Source organism: Zeus faber, assembly GCF_960531495.2.
Source record: "Zeus faber genome assembly, chromosome: 1".
Taxonomy (NCBI): Eukaryota; Metazoa; Chordata; class Actinopteri; order Zeiformes; family Zeidae; genus Zeus; species Zeus faber.
Window position 1 is genome coordinate 23,996,866 of NC_137193.1, and position 21,175 is coordinate 24,018,040.

General features: G+C 44.2%; 1 protein-coding gene across 1 annotated transcript in view; it reads left to right on the forward strand.

Moving 5' to 3' along the window:
• Positions 1–21,175, forward strand: part of gabbr2 (gamma-aminobutyric acid (GABA) B receptor, 2) — a gene marked incomplete at both ends in the record, with an annotated part of 194,848 nt that overhangs the window by 116,667 nt on the left and 57,006 nt on the right. The window contains 8 exons of the mRNA XM_080017688.1: positions 2,986–3,051; positions 3,716–3,904; positions 4,673–4,915; positions 9,836–9,896; positions 17,307–17,387; positions 18,536–18,686; positions 18,816–18,948; positions 20,133–20,240. Coding sequence (XP_079873814.1) covers positions 2,986–3,051; positions 3,716–3,904; positions 4,673–4,915; positions 9,836–9,896; positions 17,307–17,387; positions 18,536–18,686; positions 18,816–18,948; positions 20,133–20,240 — 1,032 coding nt within the window. The remainder of the gene's footprint in view (positions 1–2,985; positions 3,052–3,715; positions 3,905–4,672; positions 4,916–9,835; positions 9,897–17,306; positions 17,388–18,535; positions 18,687–18,815; positions 18,949–20,132; positions 20,241–21,175) is intronic.

Genomic DNA, 21,175 nt, shown 5'->3' on the forward strand with positions numbered 1-21,175 from the left:
GCGCTGAACGTTGCAGACCTTGTCCGAAGGTTTTTTACTTCCGACAGTCCTGAAAATATGGTTTGATTTGGAGCAGCTTTGCTGTTGGTTAAATCTTGACCGTCACTGTGTTTGACTAACGTCTAGCGGTTATGCAAATGTACGCAAAAAGATTTAGATGAATGTGGAATGTGCCTTCCTCCGCTAATGTTATTTTTTATCATAAGCTTGGACAGGCTCAGACAATGTGGTGTGTGCTTTATCCCCCTAAAGAAGTAGTACAACAAATCATCCCACAACCTTTAATCCCAGCTTGTCTAATAACACCATATAAAGAAAGACATTGTCGTTGGCTTTAACACTGTGCTGACTTCAACCATGATTCATTAAAGATTATGTATATTATTAACACACACACACACACACACACAAACAAACACACACACACATACGCACACACACACACACATGCACGCACGTGCACCCACACACACACGCACACGCACGCACGCAAGCACGCACACACGCAGGCACGCACACACCCACACACACACACACACACGTATTCTCGGGGGTGAAGTGAACACGTGAACACTGTACATTTGCAGAATGGTATCATTACGACCAGACGGGGTGGTTTAGTAGATAGGAATAACTCACTGACAACTCTATAAATCATGTCCACCACATGCTCATAAAAGGCTTTAAGTGTGTGTGTGTGTGTGTGTGTGTGTGTGTGTGTGTGTGTGTGTGTGTGTGTGTGTGTGTGTGTGTGTGTGCGTGCGTGCGTGCACGCGCGTGTGTGTGTGTGTTGGGCCGTACACCCGTACCTAATAAGCCTGAACAGCACCTGATTAGGTCTTTAAAAGTAGAATATTAACCCAAGTCTTATCACATATAAATCATGGTGATGCTATAAACAACATCGGTACAATTTTATCAGTCCTAATGTTTACCTTGCAACTCAACAAGGACATTCAAAGTGACTGATAGAAGAGCGCTCAGACGCTAAACGCAGTTTAGGGCCCCGTAGAACACTGGCTCATTACACGTGCACATGTAATGAGTCAGGATTCATATTAAGGCTATACAGTAAACGGCCATTTGGGTTAAGTTTTTCCATTCCTACGAATTGGTGGTGGTACTGAGTACATATTTTTACTGTATAGCATTTGCACCCTCTTTCTAACACTTCCACATATATACAGTTGAAGCTGACATGGCAAAGAAAAAGCCTATCTATCTATCTATCTATCTATCTATCTATCTATCTATCTATCTATCTATCTATCTATCTATCTATCTATCTATCTATCTATCTATCTATCTATCTATCTATCTATCTATCTATCTATCTATCTGTCGATCTATCTATCTATCTATCTATCTATCTATCTATCTATCTATCTATCTATCTATCTATCTGTCGATCTATCTATCTATCTATCTATCTATCTATCTATCTATCTATCTATCTATCTATCTATCTATCTATCTATCTATCTATCTATCTGTCGATCTATCTATTTGAGTGAACACAATAAACCAGATCTAGGCTTGGCTGGTGGGTAATGCAACAGTCCAATCGCCTCAAGGCTTTGGAGCTGAAATGACAGAGATTGGCTTCTGATTGTTCAGATGACATATTGTCGACATTGGGCCTTGCCTAAGGGCACAAACTTTCATCCACAATAACAACTCATGCACACACACACACACACACACACACACACATACACACCAAGAGACCAATTATGCTTTTCAAAATGACCTCTTCGTATTTTCCCTTCCAGTGGTCATCCAGTGGCATGACCAGTCATCATACCTGTTGAAAAGGTTTTTGTAGACAATAGCAGTCAAAAGAACTGCCACACAAATGCAATTTAAATGTCCTTGTCTGAATTGGCACTGAATGACTTAAATATTAGATGTTCCCTTTTTATAGAGAACAATAATTCATCCTATTACAGGTTGGCTTTTCCCATTGAATAGGAAAATAATCAATGTTCTCCATTACACTCAGTGCAAACTCGTTATTGACCCGCCAAGTATTTCTAGTTGTGATTTCCTCCTGGGCAGCAGAAAACCATTTCTCAGTCAAAGCTGACCTTTTTATATAAGTGATACCGGCATTATAAGGCCCTAGGTAGCAACTATTAGAAAGACCGTTCCTTGTGTTGCACTCATCACCTCCAGGATTCTCACTAATATGTATATTCCTCAGCAGTGCCAGTTTTATTGAATAAGATCTGGGCCTGCGTGTGTGTGTGTGCATGTGCATGTGTGTGTGAAGGCCCTGTATCTGTGTACACAGTACAGTATATGACAGATTGCTGGACCTGCCGGACCTGATCTGCATTTCCCACCGTGAAACGCGGTCCTTTTGGACGCAGGCAATCTGAATTATTTACCGAAACAATCAGAAATGCGTGCTCTGTATCCCAACCTAGAATCCGCGCACCCCGGCCCTCTCGGCAGGAAAGCCGCTCCGCCGGATGACGCTAATTTCTCTGTTGTTATGGATTGACACTTGGCGCCAGGATATTGCCTCGACCTCTGTTGAACATCAACTTTATTCTCCAGACCTCATGTACTGTGCGGTTATAGATGAAGTGGGAGTAGCAGAGCTGGAAGGATAATTGTGTACGAACGATGACACCGTGTTGGTTCGTCATCAGTAGATATGGTGGGATATTTCAAAATGATGAGGAAAAGCATCGCTGAACTTCTGAATTGATTGAGTTCCCACAGGAGCAGGAGACACCTGGGGGAGAGGTGCTGCATTGATAATATTTTCTCTGAAGTATTTTGACATTAAGACTCTGGGAAATAAAATCTCCATTAATTATAACAAGGGCTGATATGCTATACTGCTGTGAGGACATGTATTATGGATATACATGTATACACAACATTTCAATGACTATCATCCAAATGAATTAAGAACAAACACACAAACAATTTACATTCATGCCACTTATTCTTGTTTCGATTCCATTTGTCCAGGATAACGACGTCAGAATCATCATCGGCCAATTCGACGAGAACCTGGCTTCCAAGGTCTTCTGCTGTGTAAGTCAACCGTCCGGCAACACACTCATTGATGCCTTAAAGCAAATTGATAAGCCACACCATCGAGGATGTTTTAACAACCACACTACAACAACAGCCCTAAAGATTACCAATGGGGCCCTTTAGTGCAATGATGTAGGGCAATCTCAACCAGCTGATTGGACCATTATGTGATATGGGTATTAGTGGGGGTGATACTGTGTGTGTGTGTGTGTGTGTGTGTGTGTGTGTGTGTGTGTGTGTGTGTGTGTGTGTGTGTGTGTGTGTGTGTGTGTGTGTGTGTGTGTGTGTGTGTGTGTGTGTGTGTGTGTGTGTGTGTGTGTGTGTGTGTCAGGTCAAATTGTACCCTCATTGATCCGGTTGACTTGGATTGGGCTGGTCTGAATTTCCCACTGAAAATGAGCTTGTAAAACTGATGGAAAACTATTGTGATTACTGACTAATCTTACCAATTAGCAATTGTGTGAAATATGAACTTCTGCCTGCACTCATAAAAATCTACGGCTACTGTGGTTTGTTTAGTGCAGAAATGAGCGGGATCGGTGGCAGGCTCAAATTCTCAGGCCAGATTCAGGTGGAATGACAGCATTTTGCTTATAAACATCACTGTTATGAGTAGCTTTGGAATATTTCCTAATGACTTCTACAATCCTACCCCTGCTAGGCGTACAATCTCAACATGTTTGGCAGCAAGTACCAGTGGATCATCCCAGGCTGGTACCAGGGTAACTGGTGGGAGCAGGCCAACACCACCAACTGCACCACCAAGAAGCTGCTCACTGCCATGGAGGGCTACATCAGTGTGGACTTTGAGCCGCTCAGCGCTCGGCAGATCAAAGGCATCTCTGGCAGGGTGAGAGGCGGCCGACAGCTGGAAATACTCAATTTCTCTATTGCTATTACTATTACTATTACTATATTTAGGCAAAAAATACTGTAGTCAGCCTCCAAAGTCATTTTCACACCCAGGGTATTCTGCTTAATTTATAGATATGTCGCTAGTTCCCTGAAAACTCTTGAAATCATAATGATTATCCACCATTCACTGTGAGCAGTGATTTTGGCGAAACACTGTAGAGACAGCTCCATGTTCAATAACTGCGTTATGGTATCATTTGGAGAATATGTTTGAGTGCCAGCTGCGGTCTGATGTGAATAACCGCAACAATTAACAGTGAGTCTTTAATCAAAGTAGTTCAAGGGTAATGAGCAGGACCAGGCGATTGAGTTTCATGATATGCACAATAGTTGTTGATAATTATTACTACAGCTGTTTAGCATATGAACGCTTTTCATAAGATTCGTAGAAATGAAATTGTGATGTCAACATTCGACCTACTGTACTTTTGGAGGCTTCAGGGAGCAATCTTCAGGCTTGAAATGTCTTGCATGACCTGGCAATCCTGACCCACGACTCAACCTGCAACTGTTCATAAGCCCAATGGAGATTAAGAGTGCGTAACATGAATGTAATTGAACAATTAATAATTGTTTTTTCCAATGTCAGTCAATAAGACATGTGTGATGTGGAACAACAAACTTTGAGTAATTCAGATGGCGGGGAAAAGAGTTAGTGTTGCCAACACTATGAACTTGTCTCACTCTTCCTCTCCATCTTCAGACTCCAAAAGAGTACGAGCGGGAGTACAGTCGCGAGCTCCAGCAGAAGGGGGTGGAGGCCAGCAAGTTCCACGGTTTTGCCTACGACGGTATCTGGGTGATCGCCAAGACCCTGACGCGGGTCATGGAGCTGCTCCGGATCAAGCAGGGCCAGGACGTCTACCACAACTTCACTGTGGACGATCGCGAAGTTGGAAAGATGGTGCTGGACGTCATGAACGAGACCAACTTCAACGGTGTCACGGTAAGATATGGGCAAGGTGGCGCGTGGGCCTCCCCAGTGACTATATCAATAAGCCGAAATCGCTTCAGTCTACTGAAATGCCTAGCCAGACCCGATGGATAGTAAACAAGGATCACTTATCCCTCACCTGAAATGCTGTCCTGAAAAAGCAGTTGGGCAACAACACCAAACTCTACTGTCGCTGACATTTTTGGCAACACAGGTTTAGAATCACCATCATCTGATGTCATCATGTTGCCGGTTTGATCCCCGGCTCCTCCTGCTAGTGTGCTTAAGCATCTTTGCGCAAGATACCTAACCCCTAATTGCTCCTGATGGCTGTGTCCATCGGTGTAAGAATGAGAAAGTTGCTTCGGACAAAAGTGTTTGCTCTACGATGAAAATGTATGGATAAAGGTCTTACACACACACACACACACTGTACACATTTCTTCCACAGTCGGTATGTGGTTGAAAAACACTATGTATTCTTTCCTGATTAGACACTATCTCTTTGAGGCACTTGGAATGCTATTCACACCCACATGTATATGTATATTTATAGTGCAGAAATGTCAGAAGAGCACATAGAAGAGGCCGAACTATTAATTACTTTCCTCTAAGACGGGAATGCATGTTTTCAGATAAGCTTTATTAGCCATTTCTTGTCTTTGTGCAGAGCCTAAAGAGATACCATTTGCGTCCACCGATTCACTCCAATGCATTCTAGATTGATCCTGCTGGCTATGCTGAAAACCGTGTGTGTGTGCGCGCGCGTGTGTGTGTGTGTGTGTGTGTGTGTGTGTGTGCGTGTGTGTGCGTGTGTGTGTGTGTGTGTGTGTGTGTGTGTGTACTGTATGTGTGTCTGCTAAATAAGTCTGCACGCATGCAGGCTTTCCCACAGATATCCCATAGCCTGTTCTACAGAAAAGGTCACTCCATTATTAGAGGATGTAGTCTACATCCCGGCTCCAGCCTGAACAGCCAGCGGCCAGGACATGTCAATCTAGCGCAATATTACATCATTCATCATGTTATTATTACAGATTTTTCCAATATATGCATGGAAAAACATGAGGTGAGTTGGAACAGATAGAGCATGTTGGGGAAAATGCAGTCATTTTACTCTTCATTTCCCCCCATGTGCATCTATTTAACATTTAGATAGGCGAGAGAGGCGAAAAGTCAAGGTGGGGATGGATGGAAAGAGAGAGCGAGGTCCTTTTTTTTTTTAAAGCTATTCCCCCGAGGGATGTGTGCTGTGCTGCTGTGCCTGGCCCTTCTGCAGGTTCCATGGGCACACAAAGCCCGCCTTTGAATATGGAGGCTGGGGGACGTGGCACAGCAGGGGGAGGGATTTTGGATGGATATGCGGCTGTTCATTCGCCTTTCCACCAGGGACAAGAGAATAGAATCGAAAAACAATTATCGACTTTGAGCTAAACTGCCTTTTTCATATCCATATTGGTCGATATTGATCCTACACAGATGTAGCCATGATAAAAATCCCTCTTTTTGCTTTTCACACTGAATTAACACGGAATTGTCGCTCTGGGGCCGAAGGATAATCACTACATAATTATTTTTAGTTCAGCAGCCGGCTCTTCTATTGATTTGTTGTGTTGACGTACTGATAACTGTACATGCAATGTGCTATAGGGGATTTAATAACAGCTGGATAACATCTGCAGGTGATCATTTTGATAGAGTCCCAAAGAAAGGGGAAAGCGATTATTGAACACGTACAGTGAATCCCGTCATTCAACGCGGTTTTCTGAGAAATATCCGGTGTAAGCAAACCAAACCAGTGGCAAGCAGTCATGTTGTTTAAGAAAGTTGCATTGCAGAAGATTTAAGTGCATTTTTGTACTAAAAGATTGGAGATCCACCGCCCATTATAGCTTTTCCTTTAAGGGATTACATGAAATGAGATCAAAAGGAGCTGCCTGTATGTGGCGCACACATAAACACTTATAAACACACACAAACACACAAACAGCCGCCCACACATGAGCAACAGAGACACAGGAAGGCAATTTCCGCTGCGCACCGCACGTATATCTTTGATGCTATTTTAAAATTCTTATCAAAAGGCCATTACACAACCAGCCGTGCTCCTACTCGTCACTGGGTGCAATTATATTAAACGGGTTGTCCACCAAAATACACGAGCAGGAGTAAACAGGAGATTCTAGGAGCCCATACTTTGTTCCTCGTGTTGTTACTGCTCGCTTTGATTTGCAAACAAGGGTTCACACGCACACGAAAATGTCACACACTCCTGTGGATGCCACAGTGATACAGCCCGTCCCCCATTCCCACGCTGTGTCGGGTACAGCGCTGGTAGTAGCAGTGTGATGAAGGAGGGTTCGGCAGTATTGATCTGGCTTCTGGCGGGGGGCACCAGCGGCCACGCAGTGCATTACTCTCCACAGTGGGATTAACGAAGGAGGGATGGACGGTAGAAAGAGGGATAGCAAAACCTCATGGGGATGGGTAGATGGGAAGAGGTTTATATGTAGGTTTTTTTTGTAGAGGACGGACGGTGGTCAGTTGGCAACAAATTGGTGTGTCTCTCAGTAGTTGTTAACGGCAAGACAGTGTTGTTTGTGTTTATGGGTGCACGCGCACCTGCTTCACAGCGACATCCACACAGACCGTGGGTTCATGTCAAATCTTGACAGCCGCCCTTGGAGATGTCACACACGCGCCAAAGTGATAGATGGTTAAAACTCTAACCTCCTCCTCCTTGCCCTCACATACACACACACACACACGCACACACACACACGCACACACACACACACACACACACACACACACACACACAGACCTCAATCTGACACTTTGAAATACCAAACTAGGGCTATTTGTCTGGATCTAAATAATGCGGAAAGGATTCCTGACAACACGGCCTGGAATATGAAGACCACCATTTTACGCAACTGTTTAAAAAAAACTTCAAAATTTAAGTAAGCGTTTCGATAGCTGTTCTCTGGTAAATAGTGAGTCACGTTGGTACATCCATTTTGAGAAACCTACATTTACGGTAATTCATTACCAGTTCCAGCTGGATCACTTATTTTTAACCCACGTTGTTTGGCCCTGTTTACACGCAGCCGCCTGAATAAAAACCTCTTAATGAACTGGAGCAGAGGTGCGCCGCACTGTCCCACTTCAACTCAGAGCGTAATGGTGAGCGTATTGTTCCGTCAAAGAAATACTGGAGAACATCTAACAAAAGGGATCTCGCCAGCGTCCTCCGGTTCAGATTGACATGACTGCGCGAAACTGGTACCAGAGGACATGTTGTACAACACAACCTACATCACCGGTGCTTTCAAAGGCTTGCTCTGTCTCACACACACTCTCATATACATGCTCTTATTTTAAAGACATGTAAATAATCAAAGGAATAATCTGAATGTATTTCATGCACATACGCATGCATGCGTGTGTACACACAGACACACACGGACACACACAGTCACGCACACACACACACACACACACACACACACACACACACACACACACACACACACACACACACACACACACACACACACACACACACACACACACACACACACACACTTGCATGCAAACATCAAAGATGCCACACAAAGCCTGGGACCCAAATGAAGGGGTGGGATCCTGCCCTGCCACTTCAAAGCTTGCCATCTTTTTGAGGCAAAATTGGCTCTCCAGTCTCCTTCCCCATCTTCCCCGCTCAGCTGTCTTTTAATCAGCCAATGCAAATGCGCACGCTTTCTTTTCCTTCTCCCTCCCTCCCTCTCTGTCTCTCTATCTCACTCCGTGTCTCTCTGTCCATCTATCTTTCTCCCTGTGTGTCTAGTTGGCGCTCACCTGTTTTCGTAGGCAGCCAGTAATAAGTAAACCCAGTTAAATGTTTTATTATTGAGCACTCCAAGCAGATGGTGGGCCCAATTAATTGAACAGACTTGGTGGATAAGTAGGGGGAGTGAGAAAGAGAGAGAGATGGGGTTGGGGGGAGAGCATGAATGAGAGAAAGAGAAATAGAACAGGGGAGGGATAGAGGGACACCGTGTTGACAGGAGCCAAAATTTGCCCAAATTGATTTGAATATTTCTTACAATATTGGGACAAAATTGGATTGCTTTTGTCTGCCTTGTTTAGTACTGCCAGACACTTTCCTTACTGAAATTGCCTGTCTCCTTCCTGCAGAGCTGGAATCAAAGACTTTTTTTTTTTTTTTTTTTTTACTTTCCAGGGGTTTCTTTTGACAGATAAATAAGCCCTTTAAGTAGGAAATAACTTTCGACAAATGAAATATACAGAATAGAACCCGGCAGTGAAGAGACTAAGCTGTTAGTAGTCTTTTGTAGCTGAAGGTAAGAGTCTCTCTCAGGGAATTAGTTTTCATCTAATTTGTGCTTTGGCCCAGCAGACGCCTTCAATGACATGTCGCTATTCAAGGGATATTACAAAATTAATCAGCCCAAAATTTTGTTTACCTCCATAAACAGATATATTCTGCCCACTTCAAATCCAATGATACACAGCATGCCAGACTCCAGACTCTAGCCTTTGTCTGGTGTGATAAATTTACCTGCCAAGACTCCGTCCATTGCCTAGGAAGCCTAGATTTGGGTTGGAAATAAATCATCTTTTCGTCATCTGCTGGAACACACGATGCAGCATACTCTGTGTCTGGTATAGCAGACATTTCTTAATTGACTGGATATTATTCCCTGGAAAGGAATGAACTTGATTGAAAGTCACCTCCATACGTACAGTCTGATCACATCTGGTTCAAGCACGTTGTTTCAAGGTGTCATGCTTCGTTGCTGATTAATAAAACAAATGCGTAGTAACTGTATGAATTTTAATTCAGTATAATTTGTGGTGTGCCAGATGATCTCTTCATCTGTTATTTTTCTTTTCTCTCCCTCACAGGGTCAAGTTATGTTTCGGAATGGGGAGAGGATGGGCACCATCAAATTCAACCAATTTCAAGGTAAGCATAGTACAACAATATTACCTTCTCTTAACTTAAACCCAAGCCATAAACCACGGTGGTGATGCAATGGACTCAAATTATTTCAGCAGATGGTGCTCTCTGTCATAGAACCTCCTCTGCGGTAGTGGGAAGTTTGTGAATTACGACAAACCTTGATGAGATAATCATTCACCATTTGTCTTCCACTGGTTCGGCCAAAAGGGGACTGGAGGGGAGGAACGTACCCCGGCGATAGCATCTGGATCCTGGGGGATTCCCGGCGCCCACTCCGCCCTCCATGTTTATTGTACGGCCTGGTGTCGCTCTGTCCCGACCACTTTACCATCTTATCTCTCCCACTGCGGAGGCACACCCCTGGCAGCTTACATCACACTTCGTAGGGGAAGAGAAAGAGTAGGGATAGTACAGTATATCCCATGTGTGTGATTCCCCAGGGCAGGGAGACCCGTTTGGCTGGGCGGTGATGGGCGAGCCACTCTATCGTGAATGGGCCTGACAGCTGTGGATAAGAAGAGGAAATAAATGGTTTTTTTCTTTTTCCATTTCATTGCGTTACGAGAGAAATTAGACAGGTGCTGTAGCCTGAAGGACCTCCCCTTATCTCCTATTCCCCTGTGACTAACACCTGCCTGCCTCTTCTCTCGTAGTTCTCATTTTTTCATCTCACAGGCAATCATTGTTTTTTTTTGTCCCCTTTGTTTCTGCCCGGAGATTTTTTCCGTCCTATCGTTTTTTTTTCTCCCTCCTCTGTTCCCCATTCTGTTCCTCCACCCCCTCACCCCTCTGCAATCATCGCTCCGTACCTTTGTCCCGGCCTGTCATTTAGCTTGCACGTGTCACGCTGTTGACACGGCAGATCCTAAGATGAGCATGTGGAGGGGGCAGGGTGTCATTTAAATATTTTCACGTGCAGTGATCCTCAACATAACCCTCTCATCCATCCTCATCCTGTCAGATGGGGGGTGGGGGGGGGTTGCATCACCGCTGGTTCCGATCAGCTTCGTCTCTTGGGGAATGCTATAGTGGTCTTGTGGTCTTGATCATTGTCACAGTTGATCACCCCTTAAAATGATCCACTTGGAATGCTGTGGGATAGCACGTAGGAATAAGGAAGGAAAGCTTCTATGTGTGAAATGTGTTGGCAAAAATAGGGAGAAGGACACATTTGACCCGCTCCAATGAATATAAATAAGACAACCTTGGTTTAGAGGATGACTAATACAGCGGCCCCTTTAAAGTTGTTTTGATTTCCTACAGTTACAGTTTATCCCCTTGTCTCCCAACCCCCGTGTTCTCATTCCCACTCCAATCCGCCCGTAACTCTGGCCTTTGCACCAGATCTAAACTGCAGGAGTAGAATATGGATATTTTACAACGTTCTGCTTCTCATACATTCACCTTGATGGTAAATTTCACAGATCCCACTTAGAACAAACTTAAAGCAACCCAACGCCGAACTGCGTCCTAGTACTGGAGAGGGGCGCTTGATACGAAGGTTTCTTCACGCCCATTTAGCTTAATCAGCATTGAATTTACAATTACCAAGGTAACTAATGCAACAAACAGGCATGAAATGTCATTCTGCAGCCTGAGTGATGGTTGGGTCTCAACAGTTTCCAGAAGGCGGCTCTGTATTTTCCATCTGGAGTAAAGTATTGGCAAAGAATGGCATTTCAGAAAAGGGAAAATAATGTTCTACTGATGGGCTTGAAATATAGTTTGGGAGTGTAAAATGGCCATAAAAAGATATTTTTATATACATAAAAAGGCATTTATGGCAGGTTTATTTTATCATTATTATTATACAGTTTTAAAAATCCAATATTTGACTCTTAATGTTCTAAAGAAACATTGGTTTTTTTTCAACATTTCTTGCTAGATTTCTGGATGCCTTTGTGAAAATATTATTTAAAAAATCTAAAAAGATCACATGATGTGTTTATGCATTCAAATATTACATAACAGACGGTGGACCACCGATATTGAATCAGCCCAGCTGAAATATGGGAAACATTATGGGATCAGTTACTGTGCATTCACACACTATCTAGCATTCTGACCCAGGCGTTGTCAGTCTGCTTTGCTTTACGACGCTTTTATCCTCGAATTGGGGATCAGATGAGTTGAGGCTGCAGTCAAGAGCAGGGAGGGGAGAGGCTGTGATTCTGTAATATCTGATTATTACGGTTTCTGGTTATTTGTCATTTTCAGGTCAAGAACAATACCACTGAGGGGTTCAATGAGCCTGTTGCATACAGTAAGAGTGATAACAGTGAGGAGTACTGTGGAAAGGGTGGAATAGGAAATGGGAAAGAGAGAAAACACAGTGTGTGTGCAAATAGGCCTTTCAGCATTGCAGGTACAGTTGCATTGCAAACTGCCCCTTTCCTCCCGTCCACCTCTCTTCCTGTCCCATGTGTGCACTGTGAGAGAGTGATCCGTACGAGTGGCGAGGAAGGGCACGACTTTGTTTGACAAGGTTCTGCCTCGTACAATATCAGCCACAAGGGCCCCTACGAAAAAGGAAAGTACCTTATTGACAGAGAGTTTGAACAGGACTCAAGAGAGACAAACTGTCTCTCCTGAGTTTACATGCTGTAATACAGTGCTATTTAAATTCCCTTTAGTAGAGTCAGGAGGTGTTCAAGTCAATATATATTGCATCACACATATCAAAGGGTGCCATTTCCCACCTCAGAGACTCTAACACCGCCCCCACATGCTGCATGTGCTGCCCCCAACTGTCACTGTGGATGATAAGGGCCTATCGTACTGCTCATTTTTCTCATTTTGGTTTTGCTTAAACCCAATAAGGACCCAACCCTCACATCCAGTTATAGACCCACAAGCCTAATTAATTGTGATTTTAAAATTATTAGTAAAACACTAACCAACAGAATTGAAAAAGCAATTCCATTCATAATTCACCCAGACCAAACAGGCTTTGTCAAGGGCAGACACTCATCCAGCAATATGCCCCGTTCATTAAGTCTGATCAGCATATCTCAAAGGAAAAACTTAAATACTGTTATTGCCTCTTTAGATGCCGAAAGACCATTTGCCAGAGTTGATTGGACATATCTCTTTTCCACCCTCAACAAATTTGGCTTTGGAGAGTCACTCCAAAGATCAGAATTCTGTACAACTCACCATCTGCTTCTGTCAACACCAATGGTTCCACTTCACAGCGTTTCACTCTGCAATGTGTCACAAGACAAGGATGTCCGCTTTCCCTTTACTATTCACCATCTTTATTGAACCCTTTGCGGCGGCCATCAGTCAAAACAATAATATCATTGGCATACAAACAGGAAACTCTGTTCACAAAATCAGTTTGTATGCAGACAATTTTGTTGTTTTGAAAGTTTTGTTGTATTTACGGAACCCAATATCAATATCACCCTGTCGGAAGTGTTCAATCTTATATCTAAATTCTCAGCTTTCTCAGACTCTTCAATAAGGGGAGGACTGGAATGCTGTAACCCAGAAACTTCCCCTGACCATCACAACAGGCAACATTAGATACATTGTTATTGATATCTCCACCAATCTGTCAGATTTGTTTTCCCCTTAACTTTACTCAATTGCTGAAAATCCATTGAAGAAGATCTCACTCGATGGAACAACCTACGTTCCCATCTCACTAACTGGTAGGGTAGCAGCAGTTATAATGAATATACTACCAAACATATACTATATATTTTCATTTACCCCAGTCCAACCAACAATACATTGTTTTAATACTCTAGACTCAATAATCAATCAATTCTATTGGAAATATAAGAAACCGAAGAATTAAACTAGCAACACTACAAAAAAACAAAGGCTGTGGAGGCCTAGCAGCCCAAAACTTCAGATACTACTATTAAGCGAACCATCGTCAGTTCATAATTAAATGGTTACAACCAGAGCAACAATTGGGCCTTGGATGCAAGACACTGAGCAAACAGAATGTCAGGAGTTATCAATACCCGAGCTCCCATTTCTTACTGAATTAATAAGGAAACATAACTGCTTTAAAAACCCATATATCACAACAACTCAGCCATTTTAGCCTGGTGGAGATTCCTCAAACTCAGTGGTCACACTCCATCTTTAAACAAATTAACCCCAATCGGCACAACCCAGATTTTCTGATTAAAAACAGACCAATAATCTTCTGGTCTTGGAAAAGACAAGGAATTACAACACATTGCAACACATTTTTGAAAGCAATTCATTTATATCCTTCCCAACCTTAACCCTTCCAACCTTAACCCAATAGCTTCCTTCAGTTCCTTTAACTATAGCAGTCTCTAAAAGTTTAAATCAAATTGACCAACAACATCCTATAACCACCTCCGATAATTGAACATCTTACTCATATAGGTCACTCATTTAAAAAATCAATTTTCTAGAATATACAAATTTTTATTAAAAATAGATGACACTTTCTTTACCTTTCTTTAGGCTTGCCCATCACACTCGTGCCCCGACGTGCTTCTCTTCCATCCAATATTTCCACTCATATTAGCCTAGAACACATACACCCACTCACACACAAATCCCACTCCGAACAACACTCCACCAGGCCAGAGTCTGTGGGGTAGGAGGGGTGCAAGTGTTTCGGGCTCGACTTTCTTGGAGGACTTGCACCCCCACACCCTGCAATTTTAACTGCAAATGCCAGCAGCACACATTGAGCAATAGGGTTTTCCATGGTGGCAGGTCGCTGGTGGGTTGGTGTGGGGGCGTGGTTGGCCGGGGGTTGGCCGGGTGGCCCCCATGCCAGTTGGGCTCGAGTCCTGCCAGCTTGCGGCAGGTGGTTTCTGGTGTGCTGCGACCTGGCGGGGCTGCGGAGAGCGCTGCCGGGCGCCTTCCGGGGCCCATGGGGGGCCGCTTGCTGTTGTGGGTAGTGGGTTGGGGTGCAGGGGCATGGCTGTCAGCCTTTGCTTCTGCTACGCGGCCTCTCTGCCGTCGGTGCCCTAGGTGCCGGGGATGGCGGAGGGCCCATATATCTGGCAGCCTGCTGGCATCAGCGGGGGAGGGCTAACGGGTGCCCTGAGCTGAGCACACTCGGCCAAGTGGATGGGTGCTCAGGGCTCGCGGCTGGGCGGGGCGTCTCGTCTGCTGCGGTGGGGCAGGCCTCGCTCGTGCCTGGTGCTCGCAGCCGGGGTTCTGCACCTGCGTCTTGTGCCTACACATGGAGTGGGCTGTATGTGTGCGCCTCAGGGGTGCGGGGTCTCCTCATTCTCCCTGGGACTTGCTCCTCGGGCTTCCGGCTTCTCTGGAGGCTGAGGTGGCTTTCCTGCAGCTCTGGGGTGTCTATGCAGCTGCAGGACTCAGGGGTGGCTTCGGGGACCTTTCCGCTGCTTGGAGGCGCCACGACATAATACCAACCTTATAGACCAAAACCAATTGGGATAAGTCCTGTACACTCACCGGTGGACATCTCACACACACAAACACACACACACACACACACACACACACACACACACACACACACACACACACACACGGTCTCATCACAGGCACGCACACACCACCGGCACCTGCTTTGAGCGCACCCAAGCATCCTCCTGGTTGCATCCCTCTCCTTTTCTTCCTCATTTACTGCCATAACTATGACAGGAAGAGGCCGTGTGCCCAATTGCTGTTCCAGTTTTCCTGGACTTAATTAACTAGTTTTTTCGATACATCTTGTTTGGTTCTAGTATGTTTATTTGTGTCACATGTGGTGATTCTCCCCCTCTTCAAGTAGTGATTAGTTGTTTATAGATCCAGACATGGTCCAATAGTTCTCCAAAGAGTGGGACTGGTGGTGGATCTGTACAACAAAAAACTGTGATTTTGTCTTTCTACAGGTTATCCACAGGACAGAGTTATTGCAGCAGTTCTTGACGAGTTCCGAATTAATAGAGTTCAATTGCAGGTTGAGAACTTGAACTGCACTTGCAGACTAACCCTATCTTAGATGCAATAGCATACAAATATTCTGTGTTGTATGCCCAGCATGCTGACACCACAGGTTTAAAAAATTAAAATAAAAAAAATGTAAATAAATTAAAGATCAGCGCCTATCATCCAGATAGGCGGCAGCATACATTCCAATGCAGAACCCGGTTCATGAGACACTGAAAGGTGGCTTCGGCCCCAAACAACACAAACATTTGTAAAATTGGTACAACCCATACGGAGTAGTGAAAGCCAATTTTTTCCTGGGCCTCTGGAGACAAGAGGATCTGCCAGTAGCCCTTGGTTAAATCCAGTGTCGTGAAAAATTGAGCCGTGTCTGACCGATCAAGTAGCTCGTCGAACAAGGGCATTGGGTGCGTGTCCAATTTCGACACCGTTCACCTTTTGGTCTACGAAGAACCAGACCGACCCATCAGGCTTACCTAACAGCACGGGGGATACACCAGTCACTTGTAGACTCCTCTATCCAGAGGTGGGGGGCTCGAGTCACATAAGGCGGAGCCCCAGCCGTTCCCCTTCGGGGTCCCACCGAATCCAGCGCGGGTCCTGGGCCCTGTGGTGGCACCTCCGGGTCGGACCCGGTCCTCCCGGGAGACGGAGGAGAGGGAAACCCAGAGTCAGGGGCCTGGAGCTTTGCTGGCCACTGCGGGTCCGCCCCGTCACCACGGGAGCTCACCCCGGCAATGAAGCGGTCCTTCAGAGGACCAGGGCAGCAGAGGATGTTGCACTCGTCCCCCAGCTTGGCGATGCGCTTCCACAGCCAGCGGTTTGTCTCCCATGCTCCTTCCATAGTCCCTGTTCAGGTACCACTTGTGGGAGACTCCACCCACAGGTACTGGTTAAGGAGGAAGACACGGAGGCTTGTCGCAGGGAGAATCAGACGGGGTTTTTTATTAAACAAACAAAAAAAAGGCTTGCTGGCAAACGGGAACATAAATAATATTAAGCTTTATTGACTGGTCAGTCATTGGTAGCGATCTGTTCATAGACTCCATAGCACCATGCTCCCCCCTTCAGTGCAAGACAAACAACACATAACCTCTCCCAGCCGAATTGGACCAATCAGCACCAATGGGGCTGATCAGGCCGACTCGGTACAGCTCCACCAGTGCGGAAGAAGCCAGCGCTGCCTCCTGCAGACCGCGGCTTAACCACTCCCTCGTCTGCCACACATTTATTTATTGTTTCAGCTCGCAGCTGGTGATCCTGATTTCACTTTCAGTATGTGACCATTGTAAGATGTCATCCGTTCAGTTTTGGTTCTACGCTACTAGCTGCTAACCTTAGACTTTCATTTCAACACAGTAGCATGTGGAGGGACACCAAATGCTGGGATGTTGTAGCATAACATGTCATTTTGCCCAAAACTGTGTCAGCTCTGTGACATCACAATATTATGTATTTCATCTGATTTGCGGCTCTGTATCTCCATGTGTGTTATATCCACAGAGGGCCGAGAAGTGAAGGTGGGAGAATACAACGCTATTGCTGATATACTGGACCTCATCAACAACTCCATCAGGTTTCAAGGTATGATGAAGACACAGTAGCAGTGACACATAATTGTGGCCGATGGAGCTAAGCTCTTTATAATTAACAGCAAACGCTAAATGGTGTTAGAAAGTAGTAAGTAAGTAAGACAATGGACTTGGGTTCAAATTATGGGCAGAGGGCTGTGGGCCAAACCCAGCATTACATGCATGCACGTACACTAATGAGTTGAGGACAGTGTATTTATTTTAGATCATACAGAGAGTCTTTTCATTAGACTAGACTAGACTAATATAAGGGGTGAACAAAATAACAGAAACACAGCAAAATGACAGACTCAAAAATGACCAGACTTGAACCAGCACCTCAGTCTCAACAAATCATTGTATTGTGAGCTTCACAACTTTAAGAGTCATATCTCGCCCGCGCTGTATGAAGGGACCCATTTCTTGTCACCTCATGGCTCTTATCTGTCTTTTACTCGCTTCCCCAGGTACTCACACATGCCAATTCCTCTCACGTCTTTCTTTTTCCGTGTCTCTGTCTTACTATACGTATACCTCCAACCTCACCGGACTGTGAACATTTTTCCACAACCACTGGCCCTTTCCTATCTAAATGATTGACCTATCTAAATGATTAGCCCTCGGATGTTTGCCTGTGTTTTACATATTTTGTCATTTCTGCAACCCGCGGGCACCCACCCGTGCTTCTCCACTACCCCACACAGAGTCTTGGACAGTTGCAGCTACTCTGCTGGCTTCCTCATATCTCTTTCTCTGACCACAGAGAGACACAGATGAGGAAGATGATACCACTGAGATCAATTGGCATGCTGGAGGGGACAGAAGATCATAAAAGGCTGTGTTTGACCGCAATAACCTTACTCCAAATGGAACTCTATTCACTCAAGGAGGGCGGGGTGGGGGACGACGACCGTGGAATGAGTTCTAAATTGATGAATAGTCGCTGCCTTGTTACACCTTTGGGGTTGAAAAGAACAAGAGAGGAGGAGGGAAGTTTTTAACTTTCTGTAGCGTGAGTAGATGAATACAAATGAAATATTGCACGCCTAGAAAAAGAAAGAGATCGACTCTTTCTGCCCTTTCTCTTAAAATCCCCACATGAAGGAATCATCATCGTGCACCATTTTCCTTCAAATAACGGCAGTGTTTTTTCTACGTTAGGTGTGGAGCCTCCCAAAGACCGGACATTTGTGCGCCTTCAGCGTCGACACATCAACGTGCCCCTCTACAGCATCCTGTCCACCATCACCATATTGGGCATGCTCATGGCCGGCGCCTTCCTCTTCTTCAACATCAAGAACCGCAATCACAGGTTGGCCTCCGGGGGGGAAGAATACACATTTAAGGGCAGGGGGGTAGAGAGCCTAAAGGGTTAGATGATGGCTTGGTATAGGAAAGAGAGGGACCGATATTTATCTAACCCAATCCTCTCATTCTCCAGACTGATCAAGATGTCCAGTCCCTACATGAACAACCTGATCATCTTGGGTGGCATGCTCTCCTACGCCTCCATCTTTCTCTTTGGCCTGGACGGGGGCTTTGTTTCTGACAAGGAGTTTGAGACCCTTTGCACAGTGAGTGATGCGTGCTTAGTTTACAGAAAAGCATGTTTTACCTTGGAGAGGAACCTTCTTAAAGCACAATAGGAATATACAGTATATTTAAAACTAAGTTGGGGCGAGGCAAGATGCTAGTTCAAACAAACTTCGGAATGTTAGGCTTGTGGAATTCTTTCTGTAGCTTTTTTTTTTGTACTTGTATTGATTGTGACCCATAGAAGCAGGTTTCTGCTTTCTTGTGTTTTTAGTTCCTTCAATTCAGAGGCTAACATTCGATCTCTACCGCGCTCTTGTTCCAGAATTACAATATTCATAAGTTAGACTGAATGTGAAGTATTCCGCTCAAACCCGAAAGCAGATATGGAACCGGGTATGGACTGTGCAGCGAGTGAACAGAGTTCCAGTTAATAGGCGCTGATTGAATCTCTTTCTCTGGTGTTGAGCGCATTAAGCCTCTCCCCAAGCTAGTGTTAGAACGTGACTATATGAGCCACCGGATTAATTAAAGAGTTTTGATTGTGGTGATAACTGGTTTCCACTCAGAAACAACCCTCCCGTACACACACACACAGACACACACACACGCACACACACACCAAAATAACATTATGCAGGGCACGTCTACAGCTGCCAGAACCTGGCTAAAGCTCTGCTGCAAACCCCAAATGGAGCTTGTCAGATCAGACCTGGTGCTAAGGCGAAGAGGAGCAGAGGTGGATCCATCCACCACCAATCAATATGCGTCGGTCTCTCTGCGGATAGGTGGCGTAATTGTTTTTCACCTTCTCCCTCGCTCATCCCTCTGTGGTTTTCATTGCTTTGTAGGCAGCAGGGAGAGAGAACGTAAAGAGAGGCAAGGGTGTAGAGATTCGGGGTGCAGAGATTCAAACATAGACACAATAACACACACACACACACACACACACACACACACACACTCACACACACACACCGACTGGTTGTTAAGTTGGCTGGCTCTCATCAGAGATTGACAGCCCAAGACCCAGGGCAATATCATAACTCTTTTCAGAGTTTTGTTATTGTAGTTTTCTTTCTTTTTTTTTTACTTTCCTTCTTTTTTAGTTTGTTCACTCTTTTTTTGATTTATTACTCTAGCAACAACAAACAGGTCGTCCAGCGCAAATGTTGTTTGCAAGGCTCAGATAATTAGTAGAATTACAAATATTTCTGTTCTTCAGGTTCGGACATGGATTCTCATAGTTGGTTACACAACGGCGTTCGGCGCGATGTTCGCCAAGACCTGGAGGGTGCACGCCATCTTCAAGAACGTCAAGATGAAAAAGAAGGTACAAATCATTTTTTTAATAATTCTGAGGTGCTCATGACGACAACCCTGTTATATAAGATACGAATGATAAGATAAGATATGACTTTATTTATCCAGAGGGAAATCATTGTGCAGCAGTTGCAGAACAAAGTAGGAAAGGAGTGCAAATATATAGTTGAGTATAAATACTCAAAATAAATAAATAAATGTTTTAAGACAAATCGTAATAATAATAATTATTATTATTATTATTATTATTTATATTATTATTATTATTATTATTATTATTATTATTATTATTATTATTAATAATACAAATATTTGGACAGTATTGCAGTATCTAAAGTTATTCTGTGCTAGTGTGTCATTAATCCATCTGTGAAAACTTGCATGTCCATAGAGTGGCACATAGAACTATTCCACCGCACTGTGAGCTATTTATACTACCATATACTACCAACCATCTTTATGCCATTAATGTGTACATTAAATCACTTATTCATAGATCATTAGATCAGTATAAAATGTAAGGAAATATAAGTGTAAGCACCTTTTTGTGTTTCGTTGTGTAAGGTAAAGAGAGCTGCATCGAAGTGGAACAAAATGAGCTGGCATCATAATTGGCCATTATAGCCACAGAGCGGGATGTAATCCCCCCTGGTTTAGCAAGCACTAAACCTTTTATTATTGTACCATGTACATCTGTTAGAGGGCGCGGAAAAATAAGGGACAGACAGAGGGATGGTGATGAAGAAGAATTTTAAAAGGAAATCGCGTCATAATTGATGGCTTTTTTTGTCCCTCCAAGCCCATTTGTCTTCTTTTTTGATGTGCACATGTTATTATTATACTGAGATATATATATTTTATTCATTCTTTTTCCAGAGAAATGTATCTGCATACAGATGAATGTGTAAACAGCGTTTCAAGTCTGATTCGGTATCTGTATGATTT